This window comes from Orycteropus afer, unplaced genomic scaffold (genome assembly GCF_000298275.1).
Source record: "Orycteropus afer afer isolate SDZICR_OR568_19922 unplaced genomic scaffold, OryAfe1.0 scaffold00191, whole genome shotgun sequence".
Lineage (NCBI taxonomy): Eukaryota > Metazoa > Chordata > Mammalia > Tubulidentata > Orycteropodidae > Orycteropus > Orycteropus afer.
Genome location: NW_006921778.1, coordinates 1,935,825 through 1,954,690, shown reverse-complemented (window position 1 = coordinate 1,954,690; position 18,866 = coordinate 1,935,825). Strand labels below are relative to the sequence as shown.

At 40.5% G+C, this 18,866-nt stretch overlaps 1 protein-coding gene across 1 annotated transcript; it reads left to right on the top strand.

The window, feature by feature from the left end:
- Positions 1 to 2,975: 2,975 nt before the first annotated feature.
- SRP19 (signal recognition particle 19) lies at positions 2,976 to 10,062 on the top strand. The gene is made up of 5 exons (XM_007947576.1): positions 2,976 to 3,016; positions 3,526 to 3,601; positions 4,492 to 4,563; positions 4,648 to 4,759; positions 9,929 to 10,062. Exons 1-5 carry the CDS (start codon positions 2,976 to 2,978, stop codon positions 10,060 to 10,062), a joined length of 435 nt encoding a protein of 144 aa, XP_007945767.1.
- The last annotated feature ends 8,804 nt before the right edge of the window (positions 10,063 to 18,866 follow it).

Genomic DNA, 18,866 nt, shown 5'->3' with positions numbered 1-18,866 from the left:
GGAGGGTCGACGAAAGAGGGGGAGGCCTTCAATGAGATGGATTGATACGGTGGCTGCGATGATGGGCTCAAGTATAGCAGGGATTGTGGGGCTGGCGCAGGATCGGGCAGTGTTTCGTTCTGCTGTGCATGGGGTCGCGATGAGTCGGAAATGACTCGAAGGCACTTAACAACAACAACAACAACAACATTGATTTAGGTAAAGAGAAGGGCAATGTATCAATTGTGAGTGATCCACATGGTGGCATTGAGGAAGAGAGGTACACGGGAGGTACAGACAACAAAGATGAACCCTTTTGCACATGCAGTACTGTGTTGTCAGTGAAGGCAAACATGGATATACAGGTGGACAGATGGGTGGACAGGCTGAAGTATTAGGTATGTCTATGCAGGAGGCAGTGTGCCCAACCATGTATAGTATTGGCAGACAATGCCTCGACAAGTGTATTGGTATGTTCTGTAAAAATTCCCAGGTATATAGTAGAGTTGACAAGGGGCAAGGCTGTAATCGCTTCTTGGACACAGCCAGCTATCCAGAGGGAGTGAATAGGTGGACCTGTGGCCTTGGAACCATAGTCGTAGGCGACATCAAGCTCAATTGGCGTAACATACTACACAGAAACACTGTTCCACCTCCTACTTTGGCGAGTGGTGACTGTTAAGAGCTCCGTCGGCACTCAACGACCACGCCACACAGCAGGGTACCCATCAGGAGATTTTATTTAAAGAGGCAAAAGGGCGCCTGCACTGAGGAAGGACAGAAGAAGAAGAGAAGAAAGAAGAGGTAAAAGAGGAGAAGAGGAAGAAGAGAAGAAGAAAGAAAGAGGAAGAAGGGAAGAAGAGAAGAAGAAAGAGGAGGAAGAGGAAGAGCAGAGGAGAGGGTGGTCTTATATAGACCTGGGGTTAGGAGGTTGTACATCAGAGCTGGGTGAGGAGGTCTTAACCTATCAGAGGCTACGTTGCCTTTTAAAATTCGCGCCTTACAGGAGGCTCAGTTTCTACTTCCTTTAACTGACTTATGACCTTGGGTGGGGCAGCAGGGAATGAAGAAGAACCCGCAAGAGCAACGCAAGTGGCATATCTCTAACAGTGACTGGGATCTTAAAAACTTGGAAGCAGCCATCTAGATGTAATAATGGGTCTCTCTTCATCCAGAGCAAATAAGAATTAAGAAAACCAAAGATCCATGGCAAAAATTAGTCCAAGCGACTGGTACACCATGTGATCCTCACCCTATACACCTTTGAGACCAGAACTAGATGGTGCCCAGCTACAACAGTCAGCCACTCGGAGGGGGATTTATGTAGGAGATTCTGAATAGACTGGGAGAACAATGTGGAGCAAAACTCAAAATTATTTAAAAAAAAAGGGGGGGGGGGACCAGGTTTGTTGGTCTGATAGAGCCTGATAGAACCACTGAGACTATGACCCCTGGCTGCCCTTCAGGTCTGGAACTGAACCCACTCCTGTGGCTTCCAGCCAAACAAAAGTCAGGCATATGAGCTGAACATTTACATTAGGTAAATACACTCCTTGGAGAGAACAATCATGGGAAAACAGAAGGGCTGTGTATGCACAGGGTGACAGCTCAGGGGGCAGGAGTTCATGAAAGGAAGGACACAGGGAAGAGGTAACTATGGGGGTGAAGTTGGAGGGAAGCTGTTGCGTTGTGGGAAATTGTAGTCAATGTCATGAGACAAAGTTTATATGAGTGCTGTATGGGAAGTGAATTTGCTCTCTAAATTCACCCAAATCACAATTCTCCTCCCCTCCCTACCCTGCAACTCCCTCTGTGCCCCTCATAATTATACACTCCTGTTTGTCCTGCATTTCCTCAATTTGAATGTTGATCCTTTGGTGTCCTATGTCTAGTGCTTTAAGGGATGTATTACCATTGAGTGTGTGGGTGCAGCATCCTGGGTTGAGTGGTCTGCATGTACATCTTGTTAACTATTGGGCTGAGAACCCGCCCCTGGGGGTGAGTTTTATTCCAGGTACCGAATGCATTTCAGGGCCATAGTATTGGAATTCTTACCAGACTTCATCTGACCAGTAATTCTGGTCATTATTGAGTTTTTGGATTTTGTTCCACGTTTTCCCTCCCACTCTATCCAGATCTCCAGAGTTGATCCTTTCCTGAGTGGTTGGAATTGGGAGCATTGGGTTCTTCTGGTCTTGAGGGCCATTTTTTTTTTTGTGCATTCTTCTTCACTTCCGAGGCGCTTCTAGTATTTTCTTGCACTTAAGCTAAACAAGAACTGTATACATCTGTTCTAACTTACCTAAAAATTCCACTTAAAGACTCACTTAGAACCTGATCTTGTTTGTAACCTAGAGACTGCATGTATACAAAAACTCTAGTGAATTATAGGGTGGGTATCTCCCTGAGGTTAAAATTTCCTTCCGGGTCAAGTTTCTAACATTTACGTGGCACACTGAAACACAGTAACGGTGACTTTCCTAGTTCCCCCACTATAAATCCCATTTTTGCCAAGTTGAAAGCTAGCTGCAGAGGCCAGGAAAAAGGTTACACAAAAAGGGCATTTCCCTTCCTGCTGTAACACCTGTATTCCGACTAAAACCTGTATTCCGACTCGGAACTGCAGCGCAGACTTCTTGCTTTAGGGCGAGTCCTCATAACGCCATCCAATCTCTGTGAAAATGCGGGAGCGACAACAAGAAAAATCATTTGTTTTAGCGACAGTGCGTTCGCCTAAAACCCCCTGTAGGCGGGTCTGAGAAGTGAAGGAATCAGAAGCTTTCAGGTCCTGAAGATCGCTGAGATCTTCTCTACACGCGTCCACCAGCTATAGGTGCCAGAACAAGCCGGCTGTGAAAAGCCGTGGACGCGCAAGCGTGTCGTAGAGTAGGACTTCCGCCGGAAGACTGGGCGGTCTCGGCTGTTTCTCAGCGCGGAGTTCCGGCCGGTAATCTCTGTATGAGTTCCGAGCTGACGCTGTGCCGTCCGGTTTGGAAATGGCTTGCGCCGCTACGCGGTCCCCTGCAGACCAGGACAGGTGGGTCCTGGGGAGGGTTCGGAGGAAGAAAGGGGCGTGCTACGAAACTGCAGTACTGTGCCTCCCCCTTTGGGAACGGCCTCCCTGGAGCTTCGCCCTGGCGTAGGCCCCGCGGCTCTCCCGCGGAGCTCGTTGTCGTCCCACGAACTTTGGGTTCTGTAAAGATTTTAATGTTTATAGCACTATTCTTTTTATATGTATAGGAGAGTAGGTTCCAGCCTGAGGAACAGGCAGCTTTATCTAACTGAACAGTTAGAGCACTTCAGTGTTATCATTTGTGTATGAGCTTTTTTTTTTTTTTTTTAAAAAAACACCTTTTCTAGCAAGTGATGTTGGTTTCTCTACGTAAATAGTTTACTTTTTCAGTAATTTAAGTAATAGGAAGGCAATTTAATTTGAAATAAAAAAGTAAGTAATAGTGTAAGTACCAGAGATCGTGATGATGACTGAATTTGGAGCAACACTGTTCTGGTGATAACAGATGTGCTTTCTGTACTTTTTTCTGTCAGGTTCATTTGTATCTACCCTGCTTATTTAAATAACAAGAAGACCATCGCGGAGGGGAGGCGCATCCCCATAAATAAGGTGAGGGGGTGACTGGCACTTCAGTCCTTTAGGACTGTGGCTCTTAGAGCCTCTGTTGTTGTTGTTGTTGTTGTTGTTATGTGCCGTTGAGTCGGACCCAACTCATAGCAACCCCCTTGGGTTTCCGGGTCAGTATCACTACGGAAGTAGATTGCCCAATCTTCCTTCCGAGGAGTGGCTGGTGGGTTTGAACCGCCAACCTTCTGGTTAGCAGTCAGGTGCCTTAGGCAGTCCCACCAGCAATGTATGAGAGTGCCAATCTCCCCACATCCTTGCTAGCATTTGTCATTTTCAGTAAACTTGTATTGCCTACATACAGAAATACACATGAATCATGTACAGCTTGATTAATTTTCACAAAATGAGCACACCTAGGTAACCAGTATCTAGATTTTTTTAAGAAGCATTATCAGCACCCCAGAAAATTGCTCTATGTCCCCTTCCAGTCACTATCCCCTTACATACTTACACATAACAAGGATAACCAGTGTTCTCACTTCTAATACCATATATTACTTTTACATATTTTTAAGCTCTTTATAAATAGAATGCTGCACTATGTTCTTTAGTGTCTGGCTTTTTTTTTTCATTGAACTTTATGCTTCTAAGGAGCTCTGGTGGCATAGTGGGTAAGGCATCTGGCTGCTAATCAGAAGGTCAGCAATTCAAACCTACCAACCATTCGGCAGAAGGGAGATGAGGCAGTCTACTTCTGTAAAGATTTACAGCCTCAGAAACCCAGTGGGGGTCAGTATGAGTCGGAATGGACTCAATGGGAAAGGTTTGGCTTAGTTTTGATTTTGATTCTAGGATTTGAAAGGATTTACAGTGTAGCAGTAATCCACCTCAGGCTAAAAACTGTTTAGTGTTTTTGTTTTTAACTGTTTCAGGCTGTTGAAAATCCTACAGCTACAGAGATTCAAGATGTATGCTTAGCAGTTGGACTTAATGCATTCCTTGAGGTATGATGTGATTCTTTCTTCATTGTTTTCCATGGTAACCTCATTGCTTTCTTGAACAAAGTCTGTTTTTGTTTTTTATATTAGAAAAACAAAATGTACTCTAGAGAATGGAATCGTGATGTTCAGTACAGGGGCAGAGTCCGGGTCCAGCTCAAACAGGAAGATGGAAGCCTCTGTCTTGTACAGTTTCCATCACGTAAGTTCTTTTAAATATAGGAATCAAGTTCTGGGATAGGTTATTCCTCTATAATACAAAAACAATTTCCAAAATGGACTTTTTGAAAGATAAAAATCAAAATTTGCATTCTCTATGTTTTCTGTATATTTTGCTACTACTGGGTGGAGAGAGGTAAAGAATAGTTCTGACTTTTTTTAAGTTAAGGACCTCTTTGTGAATGTGATGAAACCTGTTAATTTATCTCCTAACACACTCACACATAACAAGGACAACCACTGTTCTCAATTATAATACCATATGTTACTTTTACATATCATTTTGTGAACCTCTGGAAATCCGTTACTGCTCCCAGCTTATGAATATAAAATAAGTCATTAGATGGTTAGATGTTAATTATCTTTCAGATACTAGAGACACTTGAGATCTGACAATAATAATTTTTGTTCTTAATCTAAAAAGCAACATTGAAAAAAGCAAGAGAAATGCATAGTGTAATACCATCTAAGTAAGTTTAAATATAAAATATTACTGTTATTTGTTGATATATGTATGTACATATTTTTTAAATGGACTGGAGGGATATATCCAATTTTTAAAAAGTACAGGTAGTCCCCGACTTATGACGCGATTCTCTCTTTTTTTTTTTTTTTTAGTTTTCATTGTTACTGCTTTTTGTTATCAGTATCTTTATAAATCTGATCTTTGAATATCTGCTAGTGAACATCTGAGAATGATAACATCAGCAAATTATATGCAGCAACATTGTGTATAGTACATAAAATAATTACTTACAATAACCAAAAACAAACACACTGCCACTGAATTAGTTCCAACTCATAGTAACCCTATAGAACAGTAAAACTGCCCCCATAGGGTTTCAGAAACTGTAAATTTTTACAGATGGGGACTACCTCATCTTTCTCCCATGGAGAGGCTGGTGGGTTCAAATTGCCAGCCTTTTGGTTAGCAGCCAAATGCATTAACCACTGCACAACCCGAGCTCCTTACTACTAATAATAAGATGTACAAAAACAAAACAACAGTCGCAAGTGCAGTTTGTTGTAACTGGAATACATCATAACTCAAGGACTATCTGTAGTTACCTGATAGTGGGTAGGGGGTGGTGACTGAAGACTATAAGGTGATGGTGAGAGAAGACCATAGCTTTTTCTCTATAGTGTTTTTTCTTTTTTTTAACCTTAAAAACCACTGCTGATTTTAGAAATTGGCAAAATCAAACTAATGTTGATTTTGGAAATTGGGAATATAAGTGTTTCTTTGCATGTTATTCTTTAATTTTTGAATTTTTTATTTCTAAAGATACTAATTTAAAAAATTGATCTGTGTGATTTGTAATTTTTTTTTCTTGACACAGTAACCTTATACTGACAATTTAAGTGCTTTTAGTAGAATTAAAGTAGCTTGCTTTTTATATACCAAAACCTGTCACAATTGACAGGTATTACTAGAAACTTAGATTCCGGCTCAGAGTGCCTGAAAAACCAAACCCACTGCCATTGAGTCGATTCCAATTCATAACAACCCTTTACTTGTCTGCTCTTATGCTAGTAAAGCACTGTTCTGATTAGTGTAGCATTGTAGTAAGTTTTGAAATTGGGAAGTATGAGTGCTTCACCTTTATTGTTCTTTTCAGGATTGTTTTGAGTAATTGGAGTCTGTTCAAGTTCCATAGAAATTTTAGAGTTTTTTTTTTTTAAAGGATGAGATTTTGATAGTGATTGCATTGAATCTATACATTACTTTGGGTATTTTTATCATCTTAACATTTAAGTTCGCCAATCCATGAACATATAATGTCTTTCTATTTATTTAGGTCTTTTATGGTTTCTTGAAGTAGCTTTTTATCTATCATGGATAGGAAGACTGAACATTGTGAAAATGTCAGTTCTACCCAAAGCAATCTATTTATTTAGGTCTTTTATTTCTTTTAGTGAGGTTTTATAGTTTTTATTGTATATTTTTTCTAACTTGGTTAAATTTATTCCTAAGTATATTGTTCTTTTTAATACTATTTTAAATGGAATGGTTTTCATTTCTTTGTTGGGTTATTCATTGCTAGTGTATAGAAATGCAGTTGGTGTATGTTTGTTGATCTTGTACCTGCAAATTTGTTGAATTCATTTATTAGCTTTAATGGTATTTGTTAGTGGATCCTTTGGGGTTCTACACATGCAAGATTATGTAATTTCTGAGCAGAAGTATTTCCTTTCTTTCTTTCTTTTTTTTTAATTTTTACTGTGATTTGGGTGAAAGTTTACAGAGCAAATTCACTTTCCGTACAGCAGCTCACATACACTTTGTCTCATGACATTGACTGCAATTTCCCACAATGCAACAGCTCCTCTCCCACTTCCTCCCCATAGTTAACCTCTTCTCTCTGTCCTTCCCTTCCATGGACTCCTGCCCCCCAATCTGTCTCCCTGTCCATACATAACCCTTCTATTCTCCCATGATTGATCTCTCCAAGAAGTGTCTTTTGTTTGGCTGGAAGCCACGGGAGTGAGTTCAATTCCAGACTTTAAGGCCAGCTAGGGGCTATAGTCTCAGTGGTTGCATCAGGCTCTATCAGACCAGCAAACCTGGTCCCTTTTTTCTTTTTTAAATGATTTTGAATTTTGTTCCACATTGTTCTCCCATTCTATCCAGGATCTCCTACATAGATTCCTCTCTGGGTGGTTGACAGTGGTAGCCGGGCACCATCTAGTTCTTCTTGTCTCATAGTCATATAAGCTGAGGATCACGTGGTGTACCAGTCCCTTGGACTAGTTGTTTTCCATGCATCTTTGGTTTTCTTCATTCTTTGCTCTGGACAAGAAGAAACCCATAGTGGCATAGATGGCTGCTTGCAAGCTTTTAAGATCCCAGTTGCTACTCACCAAAGTAGGATGTGGAACAATGTTTTTGTGTAGTATGTTATGCCAGTTGAGCTTGATGTCCCCTGCAACTGTGGTCTTGAGCCCTTCATTTCCTATTCATGTGCTTTTTACTATTTTTCTTGCCTAATTGTTCTGGCTAAACCTTCAGTACTACGTTGAATAGAAGTAGCAAAAGTGATGTTCCCAAAATTTTATTTTCTCTAAAGTATGTTTTTCTAAAGGGAGATAATATTGAGGTCTTTCTTTCCCTGCCATCTGTTTCCAAAACTTTTTCATCACCCCAAAGAGAAACTATACTTTTAAGCAATAACTCTTCTCCCCTCTCCCCAGCTCCTGCTAACCACTAACCTTTCTGTCTCTATGAAATTGCCTGTTCTGAATACTGCATATACATGGACTTACTCAGTATTTGTCTTTTTATCACTGTCTTATTTTGCTTAGCATAACATTTTAAATGTTCACGTTGTAGCATGTATTAGAATTTAATTTTTTTTTTTAATGCCTGAATAATACTCCATTGTCTATATAGCACATTTTTTTTGTTCGTTCACACATGCTTGGCTTATTTCTACCTTTTGGCTATTGTGACTGATTTTGCAATGAACGTTGGTGTACAAGTTTTTTTAAAAAAAAGTGTCTACCTTGTTTCTTGTCTTTGGGAGAAAGCTTTTGGTCTCTTACCATGGAATCTGATGTTAGCTGTGGGTTTTTCATAAATGCCCTTGATCATGTGGAGAAAATTCCCATCTATTTGTAGTTTGCTGGGTATTTTTTATCATGAATGGGTATGGATTTTGTCAGCTGCTTTTTCTGTGTGAATTGAAGTGGTCACGTGGGTCTTTTCCCCCTCATTCTATTGGGTTGCGTTACATTGATTCATTTTCTTCTTTTGAATTAGTCTTGCATTCCTAGGAAAAATCTCACTTGGTCATGCTGTTAGAATAGTTCTGAAATTTTTTCCATCTGTATTCATAAGGGATATTGGTCTGTAATTTTCTTTTATCTTTATCTGGTTTTGGTATCAGGGTAATGCTGGTTGCATGAGTTTTCTATTTTCTGGATGAGCTTGAAAAGGATTGGTGTTAATACTTCAAATATTTGGTATAATGGAGTCCCAGGGTGGTGCAAACAGTTAAGTTCTCTGCTACTAACCAAAAGGTTTGTGGTTCAAAACTACCCAGAGGGACCTCGGAAGAGAGGCCTGGTAGTCTACTTTTTCACAGCATAAAAGCTCTATGGAATGAAGTTATACACTGAATCACACGGGGTCACCATGAATTAGAATCAACTGAACAGCAGCCAGAAAAAGAATAAACATATAAAGATGTTTGGTAGAATTCACCAGAGAAGCCATCTGGTCCTGGGCCTGCCTTGTTGGGAGGGTTTTGGCTACTGATGCAGTCTCTCCTTACTTGTGACACATACACTTTCTTTCAAAAGATAGGGCAAGGGAACTTGATTTGACTAGTAATAAAATTGAGGTTGAACAAATGGTATATTGAGTTTCCAGTAAGAAAACATAAGATAGTAAAAAGGAAAATGCAGAGGAGCCTGGTGAGTTGGGATAAGGAAGGCAACTATTGGAGATGGAGTTTTCATGTGGCAGGTACAAAGAGCAGGGGTGCAAATATGCATAGATCATCCAAGCATATGGGTTGTTGTTGTTGTTTTTGTTATGTACCATCGAGTCAGACCTGACTCATGGCAACCCCTCCTTGTGTTTCTGAGGCGGTATCACTACGGAAGTAGATTGCCCAACCTTCCTTCCGAGGAGTGGCCGGTGGATTTGAACCACCAGCCTTCTGGTTAGCAGTCAAGGGCCTTAAGCACTATGGTACCAGAGCTCCCCAAGCATATGGGTAGTATCTGTTAATAGCTTAATGACCCTTAGTTTTTATTAATACATAAACCATGTGGTTTTGTAGCTTGAAGATATATTGATACTCTGACTCTATGTTTCCAAGTTATTTTTACACATATTTTCCTTTGATCTTTAAGCCAGTTAGTAGGACCAAGATAAAAATTTTTCTTTCAGACTTGGTGTTTGAAATTTTGATTTTGTTCATTTAGATACTATAAGCATTGTTCTCAATCTCAGTACTTCATTTTCTCCAGCAGGGGCCCTCACTTAACTGAGTCATTATCTCCATAGTCATTGGATTTTTTTGGTTTAATTCCTTCCTCTTTTCTTAATATGGTAATGGTGTTCCCGACTTTATGATATTCAAGTTAATGACTTTTTATGTCTTATTTCTCGTATTATACACTATGCCTAACTTCTGGTTCCTAGGTAAGTCAGTAATGTTGTATGCAGCGGAAATGATACCTAAACTAAAAACAAGGACACAAAAAACAGGAGGTGGTGACCAAAGTCTTCAGCAAGGAGAGGGAAGTAAAAAAGGAAAAGGCAAGAAGAAGAAGTGACCTGGTATGAGAATCAAGTATGTGATACCCCTGTAAAAGACATGAATGGAGGTCTCCATTTTGTATCTGAGAAACAGAAGCAGCTTCTTGTTTGCATCTTTAACTGTGAACTTTTGTGCCTCCCAGCTTCAACATCTGAATTAACAATGAAATAAATTTACATCAAAGTTCTATCTAGCTTTTATGCAGTATAAAAGAAAATAATTGCCTTTCATTGCTTTTTGTGGGTGAAAGCTGCATATTTTTAAAATGGACAATGGACTGTATCATAAGTTACTTGAAATCCTGTGTCTGTTTATCCTGTATGTAAAGTTCTGTTGGAGATAAATTTAATAACATTTGAATTATATAATTTGTCCATCTTTTAAGTTAATGAAATAAAATTGGAAACTGACTTAAGTAGTTTTTGCATATGAACTAATACCATTATAAGAAGTAAAGAATAAAATGAATAGTGGAAGCTTTAGACAGTGTAAGCCTAAAACCAAACTCATTGCCATTAAGTCAGTTCTGACTGTCTTAGTTCTCTAGTGCTGCTGTAGCAGAAATACTGCAAGTAGATGGCTTTAACAAACAAATTTATTCTCTTAGAGCTTGTTGCTGTTGTTGTTGTTATTTGCCATCGAGTCGGACCCAACTCATAGCGACCCCTCCTTGGGTTCCCGAGGCAGTATCACTACGGAAGTAGGATTGCCCAACCTTCCTTCTGAGGAGTGGCTGGTGGGTTTGAACCGCCAGCCTTCTGGTTAGCAGTCAAGTGCCTTAGGCACTATGTTACCAGAGCTCAGAATTCGAGTTAAGAGTGCTGACTCTAGGAGACTTTCTCTGAGTTTCTTGTTCCTAGGTGGATCCCAGCACAGGGACCCTGGGTCCAAAGGATGCATTCTGCTCCTGGCTCCTTTTTCTTGGTAGTAGGTCCCCCCTGTTTCTTCCCTTCTTTCTCCTTTTATCTCTTAAAAGTAGTTAAATCGTTTTTGGATTATGAACAGCCAGTCTATAGATTACATTCTTCTAATCTATTAACTGTAATTGAAGTGTTCAGTCACTAGTTGTTTTTTAAAAAAACATAGAAAACCCTGAACTGTTAAGCTTTAGAAATGATTATTTTATAGGTTTAAGAAGCTTATTTTTATTGGCATTCTAAAATTATTTAGCACTTTAGGAGCTCTGACAGTTCATTGCCATTTGACTGCTAACCAGAAGGTTGGCAGTTTAGATCCACCAGCCATTCTGCAGAAGGAAGACTGGGCAATCTACTTCCATAAAGATTTACTGCCTTGGAAACCCAGTGAGAGTTGCTATGAGTCGGAATCGACTCAGTGGCAGTGGATTTGGTTTGGTTCTGGTTTAGCACTTTGAGGTGTACTTAATTGGATTGGTGCTTCTGAATTTAGCCCAAAGTCCTGTTTCTCAAAGTATTGATGATTTTGTGTAAAATTTAAGAGGATTTGTATATGGCCATATGTTTTTGTCTGCTGAGCTTCTCTTTTGGAGAACAGCAGCCTTCCCTACTCTGGGTGCTTCTATGACCCAAGCTAGGCAATGGTATAGTTCTTAAGAATCTGAATCTGGAGTTGGAACAGAAGTACAGATGGTTATGGGGGAGCTAAGACATCTAATGAAGCTGTCCCCATTGCTGTTCTTCCAGAGGTATGGTGGTTCAGCTCTTCCGTGACTTGGTGAGCTACCTCCTATTCTTCCATTAAATCCCTTTTTTCATTGCTCACAATTAAACAATCCCAATTCATTCTAAAATAAGTGACCTTAGAATCACAGAGCTTTAAAATGGGGTTACCACCCCTCCCAGGCTATGTGAACATGATCTGTTGGTATGCAGGAAGAAACATTAGCATCTCTATCCATATTTTTTCTCACCCTTTAACAATTTCTGTGTTAGAAGTTTTATAGTGGACATAATAGTATAGCAGTTCATATATCTTTTCAATAAATATAGGTGAGAGGGGTGCACAAAACAATTCTGAGCAGCCCTCATTGGGAAAATATATTACTAAAGGATGTGTTTTGCTGTGTAACAAAACAGGGAACTTTAGAAGTTCATTTTTTTTCACATAACTTGTATCCCAAAGATAGGTTATTACAGGTGTTGGTTTAGCTACTCAGTGATGACCTTTTTGTATCTTTTCACCATCTGTGGCATGTTTCTAACATCCTTAATGATTGTTGTGTCAAGCTTATAAGAGGGCTGACACAGTGCCAACTTGTTGCTAGGTGCTGTTGAGTCAGCTCTGACTCAGCGACTCTGTGTACAGTAGAATGAAACACTGCCTTGTCCAGTGCCATCGATATTTGCTATGCTTGAACCCGTTGTTGCAGCCACTGTGTCAGTCCATCTCATTGAGGGTCTTCCCCTGTTTCACTGACTATCTACTTCGCCAAGCATGATACCCTTCTCCAGGGACCAGTCCCTTCTGACACCATGACCAAAGTACACGAGATCAACCCTCACCATTCTCACTTCTGAGGAGCATTCCAGCTGCACTTTGTCAGAGACAGGTTTGTTCCTTCTTCCGGCAGTCAAAGGTAGTTTCAGTATTCTTTGCCAGCACAACAATTCAAAGGCATTAACTCTTCTTGGGGTTTCTTTATTCATTATCCACCTTTCATATGCATATGAGGTTATTGAAAATACCTTGGTTGGGTTAGGTGCAACTTAGTCTTCGAAGTGACATCTTTGCTTCTTAACACTTTAAAGAGGTCTTTGGCAGCAGATTTCAGATTTTTTAAAAAAATTTTACTGTGATTTCGGTGCATATTTACAAAGCAGATTTGTTTACCCTCAGCAATTCATACACATTTTGTTTCACGACAGATTGGCCCAGTGAGATAAAATGTCTGATTTCTTGATTGCTGCTTCCGTGGGTGTTAATTACGGATTCAAGTAAAGCAGAATTACTGACAACTTCAGTCTTCTCTCCATTGATTGTTGTGAGCTCTCTTATTGGCTAAGTTGTGAGCACTTTTGTTTTCTTTACGTTGAAGTCTGTGGTAGTTAAGTTTGTGTGCCAACTTGGCTGGGCCTGGTTGAGTGGCTGGGCAGCTGAATGTATGAATCCCCATGATGAGACTGGTAATCACCTCCATGGTGCAATCTACTGGGAGCAGGTGAGTAGCTGCCATTGGGTACATAGTCTGCTTCCCATATATAAGAAACAGCTTTGTGAATGGTCTCTAGCTCATGGCACACTTGAACCCTGTATGTAGCCGTGTCGTTCCGCAGCCTGCCATGCTCTGCAGACCTTGGGACTTTCAGTGGACTTAAATTAATGGCCCACTGTGTGGTTTGGTAACATCAGGACTGTGCCTTTTTACTTGTCAACCTTGGGTTTGTCAGTCTCAACAGCCAGAAGCTGTCTGAGTAATGAAAAACCTCTAGAGCTCCATTGGTCCAGGAGCAGGAGGCAGAGCTGAACCCCAAGATTGAGGGGCTTTCACCCAGCCCCTAGAGCCTGGCACTTTGAACTTGGACTTAAAGCCTCCAAATTGTAAGAATAAACTCCTGTTATTTCTAGCCATTCCATTTGTGGTATATTCCTGTCAGAGTGGCACTAGGTAATCAGAACAGAATATGGTACTGAGAGTGGGGTGCTGCTCTGACAGATAACTAAAATGTGGAAACAGGAGTGTAGTGCATCCTTGACACGAGACCCTGGCAGAGAGCCCCCAGTATGCGGTATGAGAGATGGCAGCAGCAGAACCAAGAGACCGGTATGAGAGACAGCAGTAGGAGAGCCCAGAGACCGGCATTAAACAATAACAGGCTTACCAGCCCATGGAGGAGAAAGCCGGGTGCCATTGGGTAGGCGGCTTTCTGGCAGAGTGGGTTGCCTTTGGCATTAATTGGCAGAAGCAGAGAGACCAAGGAAACGGGAAGTAGAGCTGCCTCAGCCTCAAGTGTAGAGCCATGGCCTTTGGGGGTGGAACCACCACAATCCCCTAGGTTTCAAAGAGCCAGACCTTCACCAACTTGGTTCTGGAGTGTGGGGCTGCTCATTCATGTGAGCTAGTGGGATGGAGTCATAGCCGCTGCCCACGAATGAGGGGGGCAGGGCTGCCATGCCCAAGAGGAGAGGAACGGGGCCCAGCAGGCCAAGGGGGTGAGGTTGCCACTCAGGAACTAGGGGACTGGAGTCACCCAGTGAAGAGATCGCTACAGATAACACCCATTGAAGATCTGTACAAGTGCCAAGTTGACAAGGGTAGAATTGTGGTTAAGTTTGTGTGTCAACTTGGCTGGGCCTGGTTGAGTGGCTGGGCAGCTGAATGTAGTATTCACCGTGATGAGACTGGTAATCAACTTCATGGTGGAATCTACTGTGAGCAGCTGAGTAGCCCCCATTGGGTATGTGGTCCGCTTCCCATACATAATAAACAGCTTTGTGAATGGTCTCTAGCTTATGGCACACTTGAACCCTGCATGTAGCCACGTTTTTGTTCAGCAGCCTGCCATGCTCTGCTGACCTTTGGACTTTCAATGGTCTTGAATGAATGGCCTGCTGTGTGGTTTGGTAACATCGGGACTATGCCTTTTTACTTGTCAATCTTGGGTTTGTCAGTCTGAGCAGCAAGCAGCTGTCTGAGTGAAGAAAAGCCTCTAGCTCCAGTGGGCTGGGAGCGGGAGGCGAACTGAACACCAAGGTTGAGCCTCTTTCACTGAGCCCCTAGACCCTGATACTTTGAACTTGGACTTGAAGCCTCCAGATTTTAAGAATAAACTCCTTTTTAAAGCCTCCAGATTGTAAGAATAAACTCCTGTTTGTTCAAGCCATCCCATTTGTGGTATATGCTTGTCTGAGTGGCACTAGGTAACCAGAACAAGGTGTAATCCACACTGAAGGCTGTGGTCTTTGACCTTCATCAGTAAGTACGTCAAATAATCTTCACTTGGTTGTGTTATCTGCATATTGCAGGTGGTTAATAGCTTTCCTCCAATCCTGATGCCATGTTCTTCATATAGTCCACTTTCTTGGATGATTTACTCAGTGTACACATTGAATAAATATGGTGAAAGGATACAATCCTGACACAGATCTTTGCTCTTTTTAAACCTTTCGGTACCCCTTTTGTTCCGTGCAAACAACTGCTGCTTGGTCTATGTACAGGTTCCTCATGAGCACAATTAAGTGTTCTGGAATTCCCATTCTTCTCAATGTTATCCATAGTTTGTTGTGATCCATCCAGTCAAATGCCTTTGCATAGTCAATAAAACACATCTTCCTGGTATTCTTTGCTTTCAGCTAAGATCTGTCTGAACTCAGCAATGATATCTCTCATTCCATGTCCTCTTCTGAATCCAGCTTGCATTTTTGGAAGTTCCCTGTCAATATACTGCTGCAACTATTTTTGAATTATCTTCATTAAAATTTTACTTACATGTGATATTAATGATATTGTTTGATAATTTCCACATTCTATTGGGTCACCTTTCTTTGGAATGAGCATAAGTATGGATCTCTTGGAGTTGGCTAGCCAGATAGCTGTCTTCCAAAGTGCCAACTTAGTAGCCCTTTAAAATGGAGGCAAAAGATTTCTCAGAATTCCTCACAGTATACTTAAGTCTCATGGTCAGAAACTGTGTCACATCTTCACCTTTAGTTGCTAGGCAGGCTGTAAAAGTAAATACATAGCTTTTTTAGGCCTGTGGCCAAGGAAGAAAGTAAAGTAGATACTGGGGCCTCTGGCTTAAAAAGTTTGCCGTAGACAGATGACTGGAATCTAAAATTGTTTTAGTGATGGGGCAATAAAGATTGTGAAAAGAGGTTTTAAAACTATTGCTGTAACAGTATTACTGTTTCCTCACGTTGTTGCAATAACTGCATTATTGACTTCTTTTACTAATCATTAAATAAGTAAAAAAAAAAAATGGAATCATCTATAAAAGAGCAGTTTTGAGCATTTAATTATATACTGAAATGCCATTTGTATTTATTTCAGTGAACTGTGTTCATGTCGTTTGCCCACTTTTTAAAGACTACATGATCTAAAAGGTGGCTATTAAGAGTATTAGGCATTGATTTTCCCCTGTGGAAGATGAGGGTTTCTTTTTTCTCACATACCACATGCATGTATGCTTGCCATTGCCCCATCCTATCAGTATATTTCATAATTTTGATCACTATTCAGAGTTTAAATTATTGTTAGGTGCCGGTGAGTCAACTCCCACACATAACCACCCTATGTACAACAGAGCAAAACACTGCACGGTCCTGCACCATCCCCACAATCCTTGCTATACTTGAGCTCATCATTGCAGCTGCTGTGTCAGTCCATCTCATTGAAGGTCTTCCCCTTTTTCACTGATCCTCCATTTTACCAAGCACAATATCCCTGTCTAGGGAATGGTCCCTTCTGACAGCATGACCAAAGTAGGTGAGATGATGTCTGGCCATTCTCGCTTCCAAGGAGCATTCCAGCTTCACTTCTTCCAGGACAGACTTGTTCGTTCTTCTGGCAGTCTGTGGTACTTTCAGTATTCTTTGCCAACACAACTCTACCTTATTCAGTGTCCAGCTTTCACATGCATGTGAGATGATTGAAAATAACATAGCTTGGGTTAGGCACCCCTTAGTCTTCAAAGAGACATCCTTGCTCTTCAGTACTTTAAAGCAGCAGATTTGCCCAGAGCATTACAACATCTGATTTCTTCACTTCTGCTTCATAGGTGTTGATTGTGGATCCAAGTAATAATGAAATTTTTGACAACTTCAATCTTTTCTCCATTCATCATGATGCTGCTTATTAGTCCATTTGTGAGGATTTTCATTTTCTGTATGTTGAGGTGTAATCCATCCTGCAGACTGTAGTCTTTAATTTTCATCAGTAAGTGCTTCAAGTCATCTTCATTTTCTGCAAGCAAGGTTGTGTCACCTGCATATTGCAGGTTGTTAATGACTCTTCCTCCAATCCTGATGCACCATTCTTCATATAGTACAGCTGCTCAGATTATATGCTCAGCATAAAGATTGAGTTAAGTATGGTGAAAGGATTCAACCCTGACACACACCATTCCTGATTTTAAACTACACAGTATCTCATTGTTCTGTTCAAACGACAGCCTCCAGGTCTTTGTACAGGTTCCTCATGAGCACAATTAAGTATTCCAGAATTCCCATTCTTCTCAATGTTATTCATAATTTGTTATAATCCACACAGTAGAAAGCTTTTTCATAGTCATTAAAACACAAGTAAACATCTTTCTGATGGTATATGCTTTCAGCCAAGATCCATCTGACATCAGCAATGATATCCTTCATTCTGTGGCCTCTTCTGAATCCAGCTTGCATTTCTGGAAGTTCCCTGTCAATACACTACTGCAACCATTTTTAAATTACTCAGCAAAATTTTACTTGCATGTGATATTAATGATATTGTTCTATAATTTCCACATTCTGTGGGATCACCTTTGTTTGAAGTGGATACAAATACGGATCTTTTCCAGTCAGTTGGCCAGGTAGCTGTCTTTGAAATTACTTGGCATAGACGAGTAAGTGCCTCCAGCATAGCATCCATTTGTTGAAACATCTCAATGGGATTACATCAATTCCTGGAGCCTTGTTTTTAGCCTGTTCCTTCAGTGCAGCTTTGACTTCTTCCCCCAAGAGCATTGGTTCTTGATCATATGCCCCTTCCTGAAATAGTTGAACACTGACCTTTTTGATACAGTGACTCTGTGTATTCCTTCCATCTTCTTTTGATGTTTCCTGCATCATTCAATATTTTTCTGATAGAATCTTTAAATATTGCAACTCAAGGCTTGAATTTTTTATTCAGTTCTTTCAGCTTGAGAAATGCTGAGCATTTTCTTTCCTTTTGCTTTTCTAACTCCATATCTTTGCACATTTCATTATAATAGTTGATTTTGTCTTCTCGACTGCTCTTTGAAATCTTCTGTTTAGCTCTTTTGTCATTTCTTCTATTTGCTTTAGCTACTCTCCTTTCAAGAGCAAGCTTCAGAGTCTCTTCTGAAATCCATTTTGATTTTTTCTTCCCTTCCTGTTTTTTTAATGACATTTTGCTTTCTTCATGTATGATGTTCTTAATGTCATCCTACAATTCATCTAGTTTTCAGTCATTGGTTTTCAGTGCATCAAATCTGTTCTTCACATGGTCTCTAAATTCAGGTGGAATATAATCAAGGTCGTATTTTGGCTCTTGTGGGCTTGTTTTAATTTTCTTCAGCTTCATCTTGAACTTGCATATGAACAATTGATGGTCTCTTCCACAGTCAACTCATGGCTTTATTTTGGCTGAAGATACTGAGCTTCTCCATCACCTCTTTCCACAGATGTAGTTGATCTGAGTCCTATGTATTCCATCTGGTGAGGTCACCATTTATGTTTTTGGAAAAAGTATTTGCAGTGAGTATGTCATTGGTCTTGCAAAATTCTATCATACAGTCTCCAGCATCATTTCTATAAGCAAGACCGTATTTTCCAACTACTGGTGATTCTTCATTTCCAACTTTTGCATTCCAATCACCAGTAATAATACATCTTGATTGCACGTTTGGTAATTTTCAGACTGCAGAAGCTGGTAAAAATCTTCAATTTCTTCATCTTTTGCTTTAGTGGTGGTTGCGTAAATTTGAATACTATTAGTATCAAATGGTCTTCTTTGTAGGCGTATGGATATTATCTTATCACTGACAGCGTTGTACTTCAGGAGAGATATTAAAACATTCTTTGTGACGATGTATGCCATGCTATTCCTCTTCAATTTGTCACTCCCAGCAGAGTAGATCATACAGTTTGTCAGATTCAGAATGGCCAAAGCCAGTCCGTTTCAGC

Excerpts from the sequence above, each read along its gene's own strand:
- SRP19 (XM_007947576.1), top strand. The coding sequence starts at position 2,976 with ATGGCTTGCGCCGCTACGCGGTCCCCTGCAGACCAGGACAG. Across the intron at positions 3,017-3,525 it reads TCCCCTGCAGACCAGGACAG|GTTCATTTGTATCTACCCTG; the intron begins GTGGGTCCTGGG and ends TTTTTCTGTCAG. Across the intron at positions 4,564-4,647 it reads GACTTAATGCATTCCTTGAG|AAAAACAAAATGTACTCTAG; the intron begins GTATGATGTGAT and ends TTTTTATATTAG.